Below are 22391 nucleotides of genomic sequence, written 5' to 3'. Positions count from 1 at the left end.
CATAATCTCCTGTGTTGTAAAAATCAAGTTTGAGCCTAGGCGAACTTTACAGACTTGTCTTATTCCCTGCCAGAATGTCAATAGCAGTGGGTGTGCAACAAGCATATGCTCAATATTAGCAGCATATAATCCACACTAAGGACAATTAAATTTTTCCCTCCAATGTCGTCCACTTTGCGCCCCTCAACTGGCTATATTTTTTCCAGTGTATTGTATTGCATGCATATTGTCCGAAACTGCTGGAGCTTTATATTAGTTAACCAAACAGCTTCTTTTAGCGTTATAAGGGCATCGTATATTGCCATCGGAGTGACTTCTGTTGCTAACACCCAGCTTCATTTTGAAGCTAACTGTAAGCATGGATCAATCCTATCCTGACATAGATATTGATATCCTTTACGAATTGCATGTTTCTGAGGTGTCTTGTAAACATATCCATATATTCTATATCGCTACAGATCAAACCCCCTGTGATCTCATAAAGAAGTCTCTGAATTGTAAATATTTATAATGATATTGGTGTAGGAGTGCATATGTATTTTGTAGGATTTGAAAAGTTTTAGAACCATTACAATCGTAAAGATGTCCATAATGGTCAATCCCAAGCTTAGCCCATCTCTTTGAGAATCCCAGGTAGTGGATTATCCCAGGGGGGAAATCCATCATGATACATTGGAAGAGAATGTCCAGCAAGAATTTCCCGCCATATAGTAACCAAGTCCCTAAGAGTCTTAAAGCGAACTCGCTTAAAATAATTTGGGTCATGGATCACAATAACAGAAACCTGCAGCTATCCTAGCCAAGAAGACACTGGTGGCTGAAATCTTGGCCCTCACTTGAGAAAAGGCTATGTAAACCGCCCATAAAAGATGCCCAATAGTATAATTTGTAGTCATGAAGTTGAGGGCCCCATGGAGTGTACGGGAATGTTATAAATGTAATGGCACGGCGTGCTCATTTATACACCCATATGAAGCTGCTTATTGCGCCTTCTAGTTTTTTGAAAAGGAGTTTGTAACTCTTGGGGCAAATGAGCGAAATAAATATATAAATTTGGGGAGTATTGTCATCTTAATGATGTGACATACTAATAGGTAATTTATGCCAGTTTCTTAGCTTTTTAATAACATCTTGAAGCAGAGTATCATAATTCAAACTGAGTGTATTCTTAATCTAGGCTGTAACACGGATTCACAAATAAGAAGTTTCTCTGCATATCCCTGCAATAGGTCTATCTTGTTTAACATTTAAGAGCACCTGTGTTTTGTCAGGAGTCAACTTATACCCATAAAAGAAACAAAAAGTTTCTGCTTCATTCATAAGTTTCTAGGAAAACAGCCGGATCCGTAGAAAAATAGCAATATAGTCTGCATAAGCAGTAAGCAGTAACTTTCAGATCATCAATTCCTGATCGCAAAGGTGGGATATTTGCATTTCCGAGAAGCACCCGTATAAAAGGTTCAATTTAAAGTGCAAATAATAGTTGAGAAAGAGGGCAACCCTGACAGGTAACTCTGTATTCGAAAAAGTGTGGATTGGGTACCTGCGTGACTCAATTTGATCAGTGGCATACGGTATAGAGCTCTCATCTGGCTCGTCATTCCAAATGAAGCAAGAGTTGGCCATAAGCAGCCCCAAGCCACACGGTCAAAGGCCTTCTCCACATCTACAAGGATCATGCCTAGGTTGCTACCCAATTGTTTTGCATAATCAAAAGCCATTATAGCTCTGTTAATATGTGCCTAGGTACCTCAACCTATTATAAAGCTGGGCCGTTGACTTGAAACTAAGCCTGGCATCAGAGGGCTAAGCGATACGCCAGAACTTTAGCATATATTTTGGCATTGGCGTTAATAAGAGATATCGGGCTGTACGAGCCACATTCTTCAAGGGGCTTACTTTTAAAAGAAGAAAAATACAATATTTGTAACATCCGAAGTTGTTGGGACAATACCAGTTTCACTGATCTCTTGTATAACCTTAGCTCGGGGGGGGGTGTGTATGGCGGCTTGACTCCACCGCTGAGAGCTCACAGCCAGAGCAGCTGTTTCTCCACCACGGCATACTGAGGGCAGAAAACCGGAGAACCCAGAGGAAGCATGGGAGGACGTGAAAAGGAGTGAAGAGCCTCTATTGATTCAAAACTGCGGATGGTTAGCGAGAATTTCAAAAAGCACCTTGACACATACAAACGTACAAATATTAAGGATTACTAAAAAAGCAAGAACCTCTGCTTGCTAACGACCTCACCTGATGCTGGGCTTATCGCTGAAACTCCATGGAAAGTTTGGAACCTTGCCTGGCGTGGCTTGATTAATTTGCGCCACTCCTCTCTCGGCTGGTTCTCCTTAGTGAACACACCTGGGTTCACTTCACCTTGCGGAATGTCTCTGCCGAAGACAACCGTCCAGGAGGGAGGACGTGTCCGTTCGCGCTCAGTTGCAACGACAATTAACACTGTTGTACCTGCCAGCATAGAAGATGAAGCATAACTTTCAACTATGAAGGGTAGCACAGCGCGATTAATCACCTCCAGAGTCTGGTGCCTGCTCATGAAGGTGCTACAATCCGGTAAAGCCAGTGAAGTGATAAATCCTGGCGGCTGTGCAATTATACAGATGTATGTGGAGATGGTAGATGCACTTTTGGAGGCAGTTCTTGCTGCTCCTGGGGAGCCACTAATGGAGACACGGGGTGCAGGCATGGATACTGTCTTGAATATGGGAGTCTTACAGCTCACTGCGCAGAGTTTCGTGGCAGAGGGTGATCATGCTGGGCCCTGATGCAGGCCATTGGGTGATGGAACAAATCTGGTCTCTGGGAATGCAACTGAAGGGGGCAGCAGGTTGAGCGGTAAGGCGCAAGAACAATCTGGAGGAGCCGGGGTTGAACAAGTAGGCACTATTCAGCTACATCTAGCATTACAAAGCACTTGCCAAGGGGATCTTTAATTGCAACCTGAACCCAATCTGGGGGATTTGTATGAAAGGAGGCTGAATTTTGGGAACACGTAGGAGGGGGACAGCATTGGTATGGAAGGATCAAGCGAATCTGGTGGCACAGATCCTCTCAAACACCAGCAAGAACAGGCAATAGCCTCCTCAGCCCCCAGCCCCCGTTGCTGATCTCTCTAGCTGTATTACTAACAATAGCTTGAACATTGCTAATACTAACCCAGTCTACTCTCTGCCAGATGATGTGGCTTCGCATTCTGAATCCATTAGCTCACCACTTGGATGGAAGAAAGGCAATACTAAAACTAAGGATCTAAGATGTTATAAAACAAATGGAGTTGACAAGCAATGTATTGCACACGACCACAAGATTATTGCTGGCAAACTTGGCACAGAGTGTAGCCCCCTTTGTAAGTGGGTTACGGCAAAGGGCGGGGTGATAAACTTGATATAGCATCTCTCTGGCTCTGGCCCAGGTATGGTATATGATCTAAGACATACATTTCGAGGCCCTAGTCAAGAGTTAACTGCTACTATTGATATGGAGCCGACAAGCAGTGACTCAACAAATGTGGTGGCTGGCTTTTTTTCCCTAACTTCCCTTGCTAATGTGGGTAAAGGTGTCTTCACTGCTTCAATTGCTGGCTTTGCTGAATCTTCTATCGTGGTGATTCTGCAAGCATTACACGCCCAAGGAGAATAAGCGCAGGAGTATTATACGCAGGCTAAGGCTGATAGCTTAGCAATTAAGCAATGTTTGGCAGAAGTAAACTGCAAGGTAGCTGCCCTTACCTCAGACATAACGGAGCTACAGCAGCGGGTTGCGGACACGGAAGAACATGCTACCAAGTCCTTCAAATCCCTAGAAGCACATGAGAATCAGCTTACGTTCAAGCAAGGAAAAATTGAGGATCTAGAAAACCGTCAACGCTGCAATAATCTTAAGCTCTTTGGGGTGCCAGACGGAGAAGAGGGTACTGATCCTTGTGTATCTGTTGTGCAGCTACTCCAAAAAGCTTTTCCTGATTTGTCTGATTGCGATTGTCAAGTGAAATGTGCGCATAGATTACCATTTGCCTTCAATAACCTCACATGTTGATACCCTAGGCCATTTCTTAATTACTTTTGAAATTTTCTTTTGAGGCAGGTAGTTTCTATTAAAGCTCGACCTGCTTCCCCTATCCGGCTGGACTCCTACTCTATTTTTGTGAGGTCAGATTTTTGTAGGAATACTATGGAGAGACGATGGAAACTGCGTCAACTTATTGACCCAGTAAAAGCTGAATGGGTGCAGGCTTTTCAGCAGGAACTTGTTTTTTTTAAAGCTATTAAAGATGGTAAAACACACCTAGTGCATACGGAGCATGATACCCAGCAAGTTCTGGCTAGGCTGCGACAAGGGGCTAACTAAATACCCTAGAAGGAAATGTAATTAAGCTCCCAATTAGGTGTAATGATTGGCACAGAAGAGCTGAGGGTAGCTAATGTGAACTGCTATATAAAATTGAAAAGATTAATTCTACTTTATTCCTTTCTTATAATATCCCTCCTATTTGCCTTCTACTGTCCTTCCGATGTCTTTTTAATTTTTTTTTTTTCTGTTTCTGTTCTCTCATGTTGGGCAAATATCTGATATTTTCATGAATGGTGGGGGACGACCATCTGGGAGGGATGTCTCTTGAGGCGGTAATGTGGTGGGGGGGGGGTGATTTCTTTCCAAAGACACTGTTGGGTGTGGGGGAGGGTTTACTGGGGAAAAGCAAAGGGGGCACTAATAAGAAAGGGCAAAATTCTATAAAAAGAACCAGCTTATGTGAGCTCTTAACAATATTTGGAGGTAGAATCTTTAAAGATCATTTAAAATCAATTGCTTCATAGGATTAATGATGCAGGGTCACTTTTTTTAACTCTATGGGGTCACTTTAATGCTTATGCTGGAATGTCTCTGGCTTAAATGCAGGTCGAAGGCGCCAACATGTAAGTGAGGACTTAAACATGTATAAGCCTCATCTTGTATTCTTAACAGAAACTCACTTGGCTTAAAGGACAGGTGATTCCTCAAGCAACTTCGATATCAAACAATAGCGTGTACATCCCTAAAAGTATTGATCGGAGGGACTACTATTTTAGCTAGTAAAACGCTTATATATAAAATACATTAGATATTAACAGATAAAAGGGGGAAATGGGAAATCACTCAGGTGGAAATTCAGGGTATAGAATACGTCTTAGCAACTATATATGGGGCTAATGTTGATGACCCTGAGGTCTTTAATTCACTAATGCTAACACTATTAGAATGGCAAGGGCTCTTCATAATCATGAACTACTTAGAACAAACTGTGCGGCTGACCATGGTTAAGCACTTCGATTTCAGAGTAAAGATATGAGTTCATAGATTGTACAAAGCACGTCTGGAGCTCGCTGCACAAATGCTCCACTACGAGACAGATCCCAAAGCTTATGTAGAAAAGGACTGTGCATTTTAAACAACAAATGGAGGAGTACCCCCTTGGTGTAGCAGAGAAAACTCTGTAACCAAAAACCTTATTGCAGGACATAGCATGTCCTTTTAGAAGACCCCTTAGTGTGACACCTATGTCTAATTAGGTAGACTCCGGTGTTCAATACGTGCAGTGTTTTAAAATAGCGACGTGTGCTATGTGTTTAAAATAAAGGCCTAGGTGTCGCACTTTGCCTGAAGGGTGCCCAATCACTCGGGAATAAAGTCTTGAAGTGAGTAGCATTGGCCCCTTTTTTTAATTCACTTTTCACCTTTTATTATCACTGCACATATAAAAAAGAAAAAATTACCCGCTCCACTGTAGTCAGGTGTCGAAGCACACCCTGCTGGCACTCGGTCTGCGGGGTGGGACCCCAATGATGAAGCATGTCACCAACTAGGTTGGTGAGTGAGGGGTCTTCTAAAAGGACATGCTATGTCCTGCAATAAGGTTGGGCACATTGTGCATTTTTGATCTTTAAAAAAAAATGTTTTTAAATAAATTTTTTGGTTACAGAGTTTTCTCTGCTACACCAAGGGGGCACTCCTCCATTTGTTGTTTAAAATACTCCGAAGGGGACCAGGAGTTCCCGCCCTACATTCATGTAGAACACCCTTTCTCTCTCATTTGTTTTTTAATAGAAAAGGACGGTGCACCAAGAAGCAAAGTAAAAAAGAGCTTCAAATTTGTCCAAAATTCTTTATTCTTTGACATTTTTTATAACCTCAGCCCACGCGTTTCGTTCGTTTGAACTTCGTCAGGGCTCATTAGTCACTTGTAGGTCCAAAAGGTGCATCTAAAGAATATGGTCCGAATTGCGCCTTATTCTCTTCAAAACATGTATTGTCGCGTAGTGATGAAAGAAATAATCAGTAGGTCGTTGGTGGTATTATGATAGGCCAAATTCTCGGCAAGGATATCTTAAGATCCAAGTTGCAACCAAACTGATAATTCAACTTCAAAATAAAAAGGCCAATTGAATAGGGTTAAAAAACACACAGTACCGATTCTCTTTATGAAATCCTCGCCATTACTTGCAAGTAGCAAGAAGTTTAATAACTCAAATTCACGTTCGTATGTCCTGAATAAATATGCGGCATCAATAACCGCAAAAGGTGATGAGAAAGCGACCAACCCGTGTAGCAGCCACCCGCCCTTATTCATAAGAGGATCTTCGCACCGACGGACCAAGAAAAAAAGGCTTTGCTTCTTGATGCACCGTCCTTTTCTACATACTCTTCATAATCATGGGTGATTTTATGTTATGAACTACTTTATTGACTCTACTAGCTGACGAACGGTTATGAGGATGCCGAAAGTGCGCTTACATAATTTAAAAGATGTGTGGAGAAGTCGCCATTCTAATCTCCCTGGATACACTTATTATTCTTGTCCACATTAGCAGTATTCTACGATAGATATGGTCTGGGCCAGTGACACTACATATCAGTCACCTAAGATTAAGGTGTGTCCAAAAATAACATCGGATCATAACGCTATTGTATTCTGTTTCCAAACACAGGCGTCCAGGAGATCTCGGGGCGCTTTTTCCTTCTCGTGGTACCTATTGACAAATAACTAATATACTTTACATATCGAGAAACTGCTATTCGAATGTATTCATTTTAATCTGCATAAGATATCTTCAAAGTAGTTTGGGACTCAATAAAGGGGTATATAAGGGGTATCAGTCAACAATTTATACTGCAAGAGAATAGAATTAGAGACACCTTGATTAAGGCTATTTGCGTAGCGATAACTAACTTAGAAAGGTGTCCTGCCACAGCCATTAGACAAAAGGATCCCAAACAGACACAGCTCTATATTGATCTTGTTGAACCACTGGCATCACTGGGCAGGATGTCAATGGAGAAAGTACAAGCTTGTTATAACAAACACTGCTCCATTCAGTATGAAAATGGGGAACAGGTGGGGAAGGTACTTGCATATCATCTGGCAGATAACAACTTAAAGGCTTTTAAGGGTGAGGATAATTTACTGCATATAGAACCATGTATGATACTTAAAACACTTTTCAATGTTTTATGAAAAGCTCTTTGCCCACTCTGATCCAATAAACACAGAGGAGCTTTCTAATTATTTAGAGAGGTGCTTGCAAGAGAAAGCTTCTACTCAACCATGTAAAGAAGTTCTGCCCGAGGAAATTCTCGTTGCCCTGTCTTGATTACCCTCAGGCAAGGCATCAGGGGATGATTCTATACCTATTGATTTTTATAAAACGTCCTGATAATTATAGTCCCACTCCTAGCTAAGGTATGCCATGCTAAATGCTGCTACATATACTAAAGGGCCTGTAAAGTAAATACTACAAGTGGTGCTACCCACCAAAATAGCATTTTTAAGCATATATCAGGTCTGCTATTGCAGCCTGTATGTGCAGTTTTAAACTGCCATTTCGGTCCAGCAACTTAAACCTTTTTCCAGGCCTAAACCTTACTTTCTAATATATATATCACCCCTGGGTTAGACCCTAAACAGTCTAAAAGGTAGGTGGACATGTACTTTTAACTTATACATGTCCTAGTAGTGAATAACTCTTGAAACATGGTGTTCATCACTGCAAGGCCTGCCTTTCACATAGGATAACGTTGGGTTAACTTATTACATTTAATATGTGATAACTTTCAATTGAGAACAGGAAGGAATGTTGAATTTGGTATATAAAGAACTGTAATTGAAAACCCTCTTTAATGGTAAAGTCTGATTTTTAGTCACAACTCTGAAAATTCCACTTTAAGAAAGTTGGCGTTTTCTTTTCCCAACCAATTGGTATATATATTCTGGGTCACATGACTAGGTATTATAGCAGGCAGTTGGTCTTTGTGTATTGCTCCCAGACTGTGAAACAAAAGGGGAATAGATGTTGGCAGGATGAGCCATCTCGAACTTGAGGAGGGAGAGGAGCTGTTACCTACCACACTTGCACATCACAATTGCTTTGCCCAGCTCACTCAGGGTTTTGACACTAGTCTTTTATCTTTTGTCACCCCAGACAAGCTGGGTCCAGGGCAGGGAGGCAAAAAAGTCTGAACACCTGTTGCAGTGAAAGCCACCAGAACCCTCCACTTAAAAGTGGGTATGAGTTATAAATAATGGACCCAAAGACCTAGCTATTCAGTGCACCTCTTGACACGTGGAAGACTCAGAAGGACTTCTGTGCTACTGTGCAAGAGCAACTGATACTCTACTGCCCCGATGCCTGTGTGAAAAGGACTGGGCCTGCATTTTGAACACAGGACCACAACAGTGACTCCAAAGGCTAGTTGGTCAGCCTCCTGTTCAGACCCTCAGGGACAGAAAAGTCTCCAACCACCTTGAACCCAGCCCCTGGACTCTGTGTGCTCTGAGACCTACCACCCCATTCCCAAATCCTGGGCCCTTGCAAACGGACCTGAAGATACGCTTCCAGCCCAGCCTCAGTCCTGTGAGTAGAACAGACACAGATCGATGCACTTCCTCGCAGTCTCCTCTGAACTGCTGCTGTATGATTCTCCTCAACTCATCCCACAGCTGCTTCTGAACCACCGGTGCACGACGCATCTTTGATGCAGGACTTCGCATCACAAGCTCCTCATCGATGGCATCCTCAATGGCCTTGGACTCAGCAATGCCGCCCTGCAGCTCCTTGGAACTGCTGCTGCGCAACACATTCTCACCGCAGGATCTTGAAACACTCCACAACCAGAATTTAAGGTACTTTATTTAGCGGGCCTAACTTGGTCCCTGTATCCGGCCTGCGCTCCACCGTGGCGGCGTGAACTTGTGACTTTGTCCTGGAATGGCACAACCAGATAACCACAGTTGGTGCTTTGTGCTTCTAGGCAGTATTTTCCTTACATCTTTAAAATTACATAAATCCGGTTCTACTAATTAGATTTTTGTTGTTTTGGTGTTAAATAATTTATTAAGTTGTACTCTACTTTTCTAAATTGGTGTGAGATTTTTCTTGTATTGTAATTTCACTTTATTACTGTCTGAAGTGCTGCTTAAATACTTAACACATTTCCTCTAAGGTAAGTTTCCTGACTGCTTTTTGTCAAACTACAAGAGGTTTAGGCACAGGTTAATTTGGAGTTTGCTTGTGACTTCACCCTTAAAGAAATGGTGGTTGCTGCTTGAGTAAGGTTCCCCCCCTACCCCCCCTCCCCCCCACGCCCCAATCACACCCAGTAACTCAATTTTCTACACAGTTTTCTCTTGCGCTGGCTTCTGAAGAGATCACTACCAGCCCATCTCTGTCCTTCCCTTTGCAGCCAAAGTCACAGAGCGATACATCAATGCCCAGCTGACCACCTTCATCAAAGAGAACGCCATCCTCAACTCCTCCCAGTCCGGCTTTCGCAGGAACCACAGCACCAGGACCGCCCTCCTTGCCACCACCGATGACATCCGCATGCTACTCGACCAGGGCCACAGTGTGGCCCTCATTCTACTAGACCTCTCCGCAGCCTTCGACACCGTCTCACATGCACTCTTGCAGCCAGACTCCACGGCGCAGTATACGAGGAACCGCCCTCGACTGAATCCATTCCTTTATCTCCAGCAGAACCCAAAGGATCAGACTCCCTCACTTCCTCTCCGAACCTACAGAGATCAACTGTGGAGTACCCCAAGGATTCTCGCTCAGCCCCATGCTCTTCAACAACTACATGGACCCCCTCGCCACCATCGTCCGATATCATGGGCTCATCATAGTATCTTACGCCGACGACACCCAGCTCATCCTCTCTCACGAAGAACCCCAAAGGCACCAGACTCGGCTTCCATTAAGGAATGAAAGACGTTGCAGCCTGGATGAGTGACAGCTGCCTTCAACTGAACTCTGATAAGACAGAGGTCCTTGGACCCTTCCCCACTGGGTGGCACAGCTCCTGGTGGCCCCCTGCCTTTAGAAACCCACCCACCCCGACGGACCACGTCCGGAACCCCTGCATCATTCTAGACCCCTCACTCACCTTGAGCGCCGTCCCCTCCACCTGCTTCAACTCCCTCCGCAAGACCTTCAACTGGACCCTTCCCCCCCCACCTAATGCAGAAAGAAATTTACCCACGCACTCATAACCAGCAGACTTGACTACGGAAACGCCCTCTATGCCGGAATCAACAAAACCTTGCTGCACAGGCTCCAAAACATCCACAACACTGCAGCCAGACTCGTCCTCTGAACCCCAGGACACGAGCACATGACCCAGCACCTACGAGACCTCCACTGGCTCCCCATTGAGAAGAGAGTAACCTTCAAGCTACTCACTCACGCCTACAAATCCCTCCTCAACATCAGACCCAAATACCTCAACGAAAGAGACTCCTTCTGTGTACCCAAAAGGAACCTCCGCTCCGCCGTACTCGCCCTGGCAGAACCAGAGCAGGCGGAAGAGCCTTCTCCTACTCCACAGCAAAGACCTGGAACAAGCTCCCAGTCTACGTCCGACGCTCCCCCACTCTGCACACCTTCAGGAAGAGCTGGATCTTCGACTGATCTAAACCTGCACTGCCTCCCCCACTCCCCCCCCCCCCCCGCGCCTTGAGACACTCACCGGTGAGTAGTACTCTTTATAAACCCCTGATTGATTGATTGATTGATTATCCCTAGTTTACCACCCCAGCGCTTCAGTTAAGCCATGCCAGTGCACAGGAAAACATATAAAGTCTCTCACTTTCAAAGACAAGAGTTTGGTGAAATCAGGTCATTGGAATTAAAACTTATTTTGGGTGACTTTCGTACACATGCCATCACAAACCGATCTGTAAAGGTACACACTGCTTTGTCCATTCTGTTTATCTTTTTCCCTTCTCTTGTTCCTGAAGTGGTGACGGGGCAAGTGCAGACCACCTGGCTGTCTAGGAATAATGTGCTGGCCAGCAGCACCACCTGATATGCCCCAGGGGGAAGAAAAGTTCACAGTGCAGGCAGAGTGAGAAATGTGGGTGTGCCCCGGGGCCTGCATGAGATCCCACCACCCAGGGGGAAGTACAATGGTTTAATGCAGGCAACGAGGAGACATGAGAAGCCCAGGGGAGAGAGACTCAGTGGCGAGCAAAGACATTGGTAGCTCCAGGTGAGTCATACGGTCTCAGGCAAGACAAAGCCCGAAATTCGAGGTACGAGCAACATGAGAAGAAAATCCATGTCACTTTACTGAGGGCCTCGGATGCAATGGTGAGGAGGGGTCTGGAGCCATATTCTTGATTTTTCAACTTTTCCGGGAGTGTTGCGTTGGGAATGAATAAAAAACCCAATTGTACCGCAGTGATGGCAACATTTGGTTTCCCTGCATTGACTTAACATTTAAGCACACCTAAAGTAAAGCGCGAGATCACAGTTTAGAATTTTTTAGGAACATTTTGTTATTGCGAACAATTATGTAATCTAAACTTGCTGTGTGGGTTTCAGGGACAAAGACCAGTGTTTTCCTTTAATGTGAGCCTTTTCTCTTGTCCTTAGTTTTTTGCCTGCGCCTACTCAACTGTCTCAGGACCAGCTAGAAGCAGAAGAAAGAGTGAGAGCTCAGAGATCAAGGCAGACTGCACTTGTATCTTCTCGCAAGGAGCCTCCACCGTATGGGTATAGAAAGGGCTGGACACCCCGAACATTAGAGGTAAATGGCTGCTTAATTGTTTTTCTAATTTTTCCTTTTGCTACAGATAATGGCCAAACCTGCATTTTGTAATATAAGTGAGAATGAATGGTGCAATTGATAAATCCATAAATGTGTTGGGCACTAGAGTGTTTATCATGAGGATGTACCTTTTGTGGGGTATTGAGCTTACTCGGTTCCTGCTCTTGGGAGTTGCTATAAGTTGAACTACCGAAGAACAAATGTTTTTACTACTTCTCGAATTTGCTGACAAGAAAGGGCACTTCTGCAATCACACACAAGCCCTTCTTTCTGTAGTTGTAAGATAAGCCGTTATAACGATCTCAATCTGTCATCCTTAAAGACTACTTACTTCCTTCAACCCATACTCTTGGTCAACCCTACACTTGATTGAGCAGGGTGGCCATTCCAGCAACTGAGCACGTAGAGGTGCACAGAGCTGGATGCCAACTCAACTATACAGTATGTGCAGCATCAGCCCCCCCCCCCCGCAAAAAAAAACGCAACAACACTTAAGTATACCTACGTAATGACGCTGACCCCATTCTTTTTAAAAAAATGTACCGATTCATGATGGTACACAGCACTTAGAAAGGTAATTGGAAAAAGAAGTATTTGAGTGAAAGCATTTTCTAAAAGCTGAGAAACCAGGCATCAAATCGTAGTTTCCCATCCCAAAAATAAGTTAATAAAAAATGTTGAGCAGGTGGAGGAAAGCAACAGGAGGATCGGCAGTAGAGGATGAGTTTAAGTTGTAGGGGGTAAGACATAAAAAAGAGAATAAAGCAGTGGATGGGGGAGAAAACACCAATTCTGAGCAGGTAGACCTTGTTCAGTGGTACTCAAGAAGCAGTGCACTAAGGCAAGATCAAGTTTGAGATTGGTGGGGGGGAGGGTAGGGGAGGTGTCCTATGGACCAATCATGAGATGTGTGCAGGGGCGGTAGCCGGTATTAGGGAAGGGAGGGGATACACAAACGCATGTACTTATGGAGTGCTTAAAGAACAAGCATTCGCAATGCAATAGGTCTCGCATTCGTGAGAGCTTGAGCTATTGGCATTGTAAATGGCAATGCCTTCTATTTATGTGTTCTGAAAACCTGCAAGCGGTGCGTGAACACATAAATAAAAGGCATTGCCATTTACAATACTTAGCGTGCTTATCCGCGATTTTATTGCATGCAGCAAGTATTGCCTTAGAAAGAAGAGGAAATATGATAGAATGCATCCTGGGTATAGTTAAAACAATTAAACAGAAAGTGGGAGCATATAGGACTGGGACAAACTGAACCACCATGAATCATAGAATCAAAAATGCAAACTATCCTGGGCTATGCGGAATGATGGAGAAGTTAAAAGGGAAGTCACAGAAAGTAGGAGCATAAATTTTACCGAATCCAGAGCAGATAGTGTCACCTTTGGACTCTGTCTCTGTTCCGCCTTAATTGAGACTCCAGCCAACACAGCAGTATAACAGACAGACGAACATTAGCCATAATAAACGTTCAGTCATGTTCAGCGCAGCTCCATGTTATTTTCTTCGTTTCTTGGCCTTGGTTAGTGTGGTAATTGGGGACCTCTATACATACGCGCATAGGTACAAGCACCAAAACAAAATACATTGCTAAGCAATGGGGAACATGAAAAGCTACAGACTTTTTATGCTTTAGTGGAGTGCTCCATACGAAGTCCCCTAAACCTCTGATTGCTCACAGCCGTCGCCTATCACATGAATAGGAAGTAATACTTTCAAGGAACAAGTCTCCATAACTCGCACCCCTTTTGAAAGTTTGGCTATGAGGAACGAGACGTTCATGCTTAGTGCAGTGAAAGAAGAACCATCTCTAGGAAAAAAAAACTATTCCTATTTTCACAGCATTTACACGCTTTGATAAACCAATACTGATTTGCAGCTCATGCATTCTCCATGGTGTCTGCAAAACGCATCCGGCTCACTCCCCAGAACAGCAGTCGCAAAAGGAGACCCCGGACAGCATTCACTAAAAAGTAAAACAAGCTCAGCAGACCGGGATAGGAGCAGCCGGAATTTAGCTTACTCAGACAGCCTGAAATGCCTCATGGAGATGCCACTTCAAAGGGGAAACAAAATGGCCAGCTGTTCCTACAACAATTATAAAACACGAGCCTAAGCAAATCAAAACCAGTGGTGTGCAAATGTGAGCATTTGAACTCAATTTGATCAAGTTTAAAAATGTCTTCCTTGCAGTTATGTGAGCACTGGACAACCTCCACTCTGAAGAATCGGGTTGTGTAACGGAAGGGTCTATGTGCAATGCAGCTGGCATTGCCTCTGAGTACTTGCTTCAAAACCAAAGAGTTGTGCAGGTGCTGACTGGCCAATAAGTAGCAATAGCGGTCATCTTGCTGAATACCCACATTTAGCCACCGTTACTGCCTGTTCCTTTTCACTATGTTGTACTGTACTGCTCAATATTCTGCGCTTCGGGGGCACTCCGAGAAATGTTTCTGCTTGACAAATGAGGTTTTCACTGTGAAGCCTCGCAGCCCACTGCGGAAATTCAGAACGAAACTGGACTGCATAAATGAAAGTAGCCTGTCCTACTCTTGACAAATGATTGCTTTCAAGGGAGCAATAAACCATCCAAGTTGGAGTGACTGTTGTGAAACCCCACCCTCGGAGACTCGCATGGTTTCTTTTTTCACTTGCTGTCTGATGAATAATAAATAGTCGCACAGCCTGCAGGTCCAAATGATATCGAAACTTTAATTAAACTAAAATTGTAATTTGCACTGAAAAAAAACCTAACCTGTTATTTTGCTGCTTGCTCTGCGGCCAGGCTGCATCTCGCCTGGACCAGAGACACCGGGGCAATGGAGTCGGTCTGCTGTGTGGGGCGGGGCTAGCTGCTGAATGTGTGCTTTGAAAATGAATGCCTCCCAGTGTAAATTGAAGAAGGGAAAACATGTCGTGTGCGCACCCTCTTTTAACTACTTATGCTGTGTTTCAAATGCATGTAAAAGAGCAGCTATGGGGACATATTAATGACAGACAAGTACCGACTTGGGAGGGGTGGTGGGGGTGGGTCGTGTAAACGGGTGAAAGTGCTGTGCTGGGACGCAGAGGAGCGGCGAGAGCACGATGGGAACCACGGGCAGTAAACAGACAGCCATCACATTTCAGTTCCTGCCTGTTCATACATAACAAGGCAGCGTGACGAAGCTTCAGATAAGAAACTTTGTCACGACAGCCGTAATGCAGGCTACCATGTCCGGAGGGGCCGTTCCAAAAGCGGACAGGGCGGCAACGGAAAACCATCCTTTCTAATGGGAAGCCAGCGTTTACCATGAATACTGACGCTACCCAATAGAAAGGAGGGCCAGGGGCTTAGACTCCCTTTTTGTTTACAAGATCTCTCGCAGGGCAGGGCATGGCAGCTTCGCTGCCACACCCACGCAAGACCTAAAAAGAAAAAAGTAGTTTTCTAAATGTGATCAGTGGACGGAAACAGATCAGCCAGTCAAAGGATGATAAAGTACCTATGCTTCACTGGAGGGACATAAGCAAAAAGAGGAAGGCAAGCCCTTGAATAAGAAGCAATCGAATGAGAGACCTCAAAGCTAATCCCTGGTAATCAAAATATACCCTGAATGTTAAGTTCAGTGTAAATTATTGGTATGGTCCACAAATGGGCTTTCTAAATCGATAGTTAAAAGCTGTGTGTAGACGAGATCTAAAAACTGCGCTGCTTGGTGTCTTCTACCGTACAATATTTTACAACACCAAATATTGAAGCATTTAGGTATTTCATATCTATCCTTAATTCAGTCCCAGAGACTGAAAACTGTTTACTTCACAGCTGGATTGTTCCTGGGGCATAAAGACATAGAAGAAGCTGTAGTATATGTAAGGTTGTTCAGTAAAGTAGTTTTTGTGCCGAGGAGTCCCTTCCCTGTTGTCCAACATACAATTCATCTTTTGTTTTTCATGTTTGATAAATATATGGCCTTTCCAAAGTGGTGTCTCCACTTTTAATAATGCATTGTTTTCCTTGACCAAACAGTGATTGCACTGTACTTCAAGATGAACGTTGGTCTCAGATCTCCTGGCATTCTTTAATTATATTTGGAGCAAGTAAACTACCTGCTTCTGTGGTAATTTATAGGGATTAGTATGATCACACCAGCGTAGCAACTGCGAAAATGCTTTGAGATGTTTTTGGCAAATCTATTTTCCAGAAGTTATTACTTTGCTCCTGCACAGATTTAATTAAATGTCAGAAAGCACTGTGCAGGTGCTCTGCAGAAATCTTTCAGATAAATATACTACATTTGAGTGTTTCCTAATAAGTAACCAAAAGTAATAACTTTTAGGAACATCAAGAGCACATACCCATTTAGTGCACTGAGTGGTACCAGCAAATTTCCAATCTAATAGATTTCTATCTACTGCTGTACACAATTGAGGGAGGCATTGATGAGACTGTAGAGAATGAAAGGTGGTGGTACAGGGTGAGTGGTGGGTGAGTTCTGATTGAGCTTCATTACTGACTCCTTCCTGCAGAATATGTAATGGAATAAGCCATGTGCTTTAGCGGCTACAAAGGTTAGACCCATTACTCAATTCCAGGAGGAAGAAACATGGTTTTGTATTTTCTAACACTTGGTTCAAGTCCATAGTGATGATCATATACAGGAGGAAGGCAAAAAGTTCAGGGATGGGGAGGAACAAGGCGGCCGCTGCTTTAACGGCAGCGGGCGCACCTCCCCGGGCTCCTAATGGCGAGATGCATGGGCTAGGATGACCATCTGCAACCCTTCTCCACCGTTTCTGTTTCGAGTGGGGAGAGTTTAATTTTTTTCAATACCTTTTTTCCTTTTTTTTCGTCCGTGGCGCTGATGTGAGGATCCCCTTTCCGAGTTCTGAAATGTCAAGGGGAGCTGCCTCTGCAGGAAAGCCAGGCAGCGGTTGATGGTCTAGTTGTTTCCAGCTCAGAAGGCAGCATCGGTGAGGGCAGAACAGCCGTACAGAGCCTGCTGGAGGTGGGGGAACGCTGCGAGTGAGTGGAAGCGGAGTAAGCTCTTCCCCCTGCTGCTGTGCTACTCGGGAGGAGGATTGTTTAGTCTGGAAACTCCTCATTCTGTCCCAGAGCAGGTAGGGGGGACCGGGCCTTGGCAGGGCACCCCGGTTGGGGTTTGCATGGTTAACAACCTTTTGGTACATACTCTGCCTGCAGGAAATTCACTGCCGGGTGTTGAGGCAGTTGTGCTAAGCAAGGCAGGAAGTAAGTTACAATACCCCAGTACCAAAAAAGGCACATTGATAACTGCAGAGGGGGCACTTTGGGAGAAGCTTTTTCTTTCTGAAAGTATGGAGAGGGGGTTGCATCTCAAGAGGGAACTTCTCCTCCTAAACCAACAAGATACTCATTGCGGGCTAGGGCGGCCCACCTGGTGTCTAATAAGTTGATTACTCACTCAATTCTACCACAGCGAGTCTCTCCACCCGTGGCGGAAGTTAAAATCTCAGCTAAACAGGGGGGGGGGGGGAGCATAGGCGCATCAATAACCTCAGTGAAGCCCAAATCTCAAAAGGGTAAGGTAAAGCCTCGGAATAAGAAAACTGCTGGTACTAAATTAAAAATGACCCCTTCATTGAAAACCTTCTAAAAGGTTATGTCTCTTTCTTCAACAAAATAAACGCCTCAGTCACTTTCCTCACCTGGAGCCAAAGCTATGTCTGAATCTAACTCTGAGCCTACCTTGCCCTCTACACTGGTCTTGGTATCATTCCCAGCACCCTCCTCCCCTTCTATAGGTCCAAAAATGAAGACATTGGGGGTTAAATATAGTGAACCTAGTAAACACAATGGACCTCAGGAAAAAACTACTTTGCCTATATCCGATGAGCTAGCTAAACCCTCAGAACCTATTAAAATAACTAGCTTGGAACTGGAGACACACCTGGCAATTACTCTTATTAATAGATACTCTGTGTTGGGTCAGCAGAAGGCGTCAGACCCAACACAGAGTTAGATCAGTTGCAAGTTGCAAGCAAAAATTGCAGGAGAAAGCTGGGCTGGAGCATGTTGAGGAGCTGGTCAAAGTGCAGATGGAAGACCCAAGTATCTCTGTTGGTCTGTGCAGTAAAAGCTCAACCCTCCCTCTTCTGAAAACCCAGAGCACCTCCGCACCAAATTCACATTCCCTGGCAGACATCCTCTTGGCTCTGAAGGATGAGATGGCAAGCAGATTCACTGTGTCTGAGGCGAGTCAAGCAGACTTGGCGAACATGTTCTCAGTTTCAGAGGCAAATCAGGCGGCTATTCAGTCTTCATGCGGTCACGAGGGGTTAGGGAGGGAGCGGTGGGGGTGGGGGCGGGGGGGCACAGGGTGGGGGGAAAAAAGTTTAAAAATACTCCTCATCTCACTGGCTAATTAGGGAATTTCATCGAACTCCGGTAGAGGGTGCTCAAGCCGTGGAAAGGGGTCGGAATATTCAATTTATTTCCGGGAATCTAAATGGCCTGAGATGTCCAAGGAGACAAAGATTGATTTTTTTAATATCTGGAGTTGTCACCAGCTCATGTTTGTTTATTGCTGGAAACCCATCTAAATCAAACCGAATCTAAGATTATTTTTTCTAAACTCCCCTGGGTACAATGTTTTTTTGTCACTCTCAACAATCAATAAACAGCCGTGGGGTTGCAATTTTGGTAAAGAAAGGAATCGCCTATAGGATTAAATCAGTCCAGACAGATCAAACAGGCAGATGGATCACCGCTGAGTTGGATTTCGAGGAGGAGGAGATGACCTGTTCCTCCTTCTATGGTCCTAATATGGATGACCCTTCTTTTCTGGCTAAACTTCAAGATAACCTGATTACGGCAACTCCTCCTTTGATAATAGGAGATTTCAACGTCCGGCTCGATCCGGTAGATAGGTCCAACCTGAGTCACGCTATAGGGTCCCCGCGTTCCCGAAGGGTCATGAAAAATTTACTATTAAATCTAAACTTGGTAGATTTATGGAGAGCTAAGATGAGGAGTGTACAAGGTTTTACTTTTTACTGTAAAAAGTACCACCATTCCGCTAGAATAGACTACGTTCTGATCAATAGAGAGACCTTAGACAATGTCTTTAGTATATCTATATTGCCAAGCCACCTTTCTGATCATGCCCTCCTTCTGTTTCTATATTCTATGAACAATATCTGTCCACAATCAAGGTGTACCTTGAATAGAGCATTGCAATCAGACTCCGAATTATTCAGGCAATTAAAGAGTCTTCTCTTGAATTTTTCTCTATCAATTTAGGCTCCACCTCAATAGAATATGTCTGGGGCGCTTACAAAGCCAACTTGAGTGCTGTTACTCAGCCTAATAAGCTCTAAGAACAGAATTAAGGCTTTGGAACTACAGACTTTGGAGACTAAAATATCTGCTCTTGAAAAGGAAAGGAGCCATATTAATCAGGATAACATAGAAAAACTGAAAGAGATAGAGAAGAGATTGGAGGAAGGTAGGCAGGACCTTAGGATCTTCCTGGATTTGAAATGCAAGGCCCAGTGACAAGCTCGTAATATGGAAAATTTTGAATATGGTGAAAGAGCAAGTGCCTTTTTGGCTTGGAAAGCGAGGTTAGATCGGGCAAAAAACAATATCAATGAACTTATCATTGATAGTGCCGGAACTAAATCTAGTAAGCCCACAGATATGCAGGAAAGCCTTCGGTCACTTTTCTAGAATCTGTACAGGGAGAACATAGCACCTTCTCTGGATTCGATAGGTTCGTGGTTAAGGGATAAGTCCCTGCCTGTTCTTACAGAATCTGTCAGAGATATTTTAGATGCGCCCATTTCCACGGAGGATATTAGGGACCAAATAAAGAGGGTAAAAAATAAAAAGGCAGCAGGCTTTGATTCCCTTCCTAATGAATTCTACAAATTGTTACTGAATGAGCTCTTACCTATACTCCACACGTTATTCAATTCAGTGTATAGCTCCACCTCGGTGATCCCCCCAGATCCTGGAAGGAGGCCACGATTGTTTTAATATTGTAGCCTGGAAAGGACCCCCTGATGGCTGACTCCTACCGTCCGATCTCTCTGCTGAATGCCGATTATAAGATCTTTATGGGCATTCTGGAAGGGAGGTTTGCAAAACTGGCACCAATCCTAATCAATACTGATCAGGAACAAACCCAATTATTGATTGGGAATATCGATCTGGCAGAGATAAAGGGGGATCCTTTGGCAGTAGTGGCCTTAGATGCCGCTAAGGCCTTCGATCATGTGTGTTGGAGATACCTTGGGGGGTGTTGGAGGATATGGGTATGGGCCCAATCTTTGTGCATACCTTGAACTGTTATTCTGGGTCTGCAGCGAAGATTTTGCTGAAAGGTTCCCTGATCCCTAGCTTTGAAATCCAGAGAGGGACAAGACAGGGGTGCCCCCTATCTCCTCTTTTATTCAAAATTTATATCGAGCCCCTTGCGCAGATGACCAGGTTGGATAGCATCATCAGACCATTTGACTTGCAAAATTATCAGTGCAAAATTGCACTGTACGCCGATGATGTAATAATTTACACCAATGGCCCAGATATCTCCATTCCACGGCTTGAAACCACATTAAAGGAGTTCGGTTTGATGTCAGGATATCTTGCTAATTCGACTAAAACCGAAATTATGTCCTGGAATACAGTGTATAGTGGTGGCCTTTCAAGTAAAGAATTCAGGTACCTAGGGGTAAAAATCGTTAAGGACCTGAATAAAATCCCCCTCATAAACTTGAGAAAAATTGAAAAGGATATAGACTACCTCTTTGCTAGGTGGAAAAACCTTCCTTTGGAGATCTATGGGAGGGTCAACCTAGTAAAGAAGTTGGTCTTACCAAAATTGACTTCTCTTCAATGCGGTGCCTCTTACTTTTCCCCAGAAAAATATCCGTAAGATCCAGGGTAAAATTAGTAGCTTTATATGAGGACAGAAAAGCTCAAGGCTATCATGGAAAAAACAAAGAAGAAAACTCTTAAAAGGTGGTCTGGCCCTTCCGGACATTAACTGGTATTTATTGACTTTTCAATTTAAGGGCATCAGTATGCTGTTGTCTGCACCAGAGGAAACCATGTGGGGTAGGCTTCTGGGCGAAATGGCTTTAGTAGAGGGAGGAGGCAGGCAAGGTGGGGTCCTATACAAATTCGGGGCAGCCAGATTCTTTAAGCGTGTACGTCTCAAGGTTCTGAAAGCAGCCTTGATGACTTGGTACGAACTAAGAAATATTTGGGGTATAGGTTTTTTCTCTGATTTCGCCCCCATCTGGGATTTCCTGGGTCTCCCTGCCCGAGTGATAGCTTGGCAATCCCGATAAGAAGAGCTGGTTTGGGGAGATGGTCGGATCTGGTGGATCCAGATGGGGTTCTTCCTTGGGAGTTTTTGCAAGCCAAGATTGGCCCCTCTTTCTCAAGGTTTAAGTACCTTCAGTTAAGATCATGGTACGAGGCGGAAGCAGGAGAAACTAAAGGGAACTGGGATCTTGAGCAGTTACTACAAGATCCGCGACCAAGGAAGAAAGAAATATCTCTGTGGTACTCAAGACTTCTTGAAGCAGAGGACAGTGAGGTCCCCCCCCCCAATCATCGGTATGGAATCTATCCCCTCTCCCACGCAATAGAAGATCGATTTGAAAGCCTCCCTCAAGCTACTTTACAGATATATAAAGCTTGCTAGGTTAAAAAAGAATATTTTTTTTCGTGTTAAACAGGCTTTATTACACCCCGGCCAAAATAGCCAAATTTGCACCGGTTCCCGCCCCACAGTGTCCTAGGTGTAAATTAGTCAATGGAGACGACACCCACATGTTTTTTGAATGCACCGAACTAAGTCTATTTTGGAAGAATGTGGGGGACTCCTTGACAGCCATCTTTGGAATTGATATATGGATCGATCTCCATCTTTTGATTTTCGGTATAAAGGATCTTATAATTGGGGCGTTACCGCAGATAAATATCGGTTTGCTGCTTTATCTTATCATCTGGCCAGGGGGGAGATCTGCATTAGGTGGAAAGACCTGAGCCCCCCAATAGAGAAAGTTGGGTAAAAGCTGCGTTGAGCATGGCACGCCTAGAGCAAGAAGGTGGAATGGAAATGCATGATAACATCTGGTGTCCTCTGTTAATCTGGGGACGGCGCCTGCGTTTGATAACCCTTTAGATCCCCGGTGCTCGTAGTGGGTCCAATGATTACACCAAACCTCAAACACGTGAGGAAGGCCATGGTGGCCTAGACATACCCAGTGAGTCGAAGGGCACCCAGGAATGCATAAGTAGACTTGTC

At 44.2% G+C, this 22391-nt stretch overlaps 1 protein-coding gene across 1 annotated transcript in view; it reads left to right on the top strand.

Moving 5' to 3' along the window:
• Positions 1-22391, top strand: part of SNW1 (SNW domain containing 1) — an 88878-nt gene that overhangs the window by 40242 nt on the left and 26245 nt on the right. The window contains exon 2 of the mRNA XM_086937566.1: positions 11925-12078. Coding sequence (XP_086793692.1) covers positions 11925-12078 — 154 coding nt within the window. The remainder of the gene's footprint in view (positions 1-11924; positions 12079-22391) is intronic.

Source organism: Lissotriton vulgaris, chromosome 9 (genome assembly GCF_964263255.1).
Source record: "Lissotriton vulgaris chromosome 9, aLisVul1.2, whole genome shotgun sequence".
Classification (NCBI taxonomy): Eukaryota; Metazoa; Chordata; class Amphibia; order Caudata; family Salamandridae; genus Lissotriton; species Lissotriton vulgaris.
Note: the sequence above shows the minus strand (reverse complement) of the source record. Positions and strands in the feature narration are given on the sequence as shown.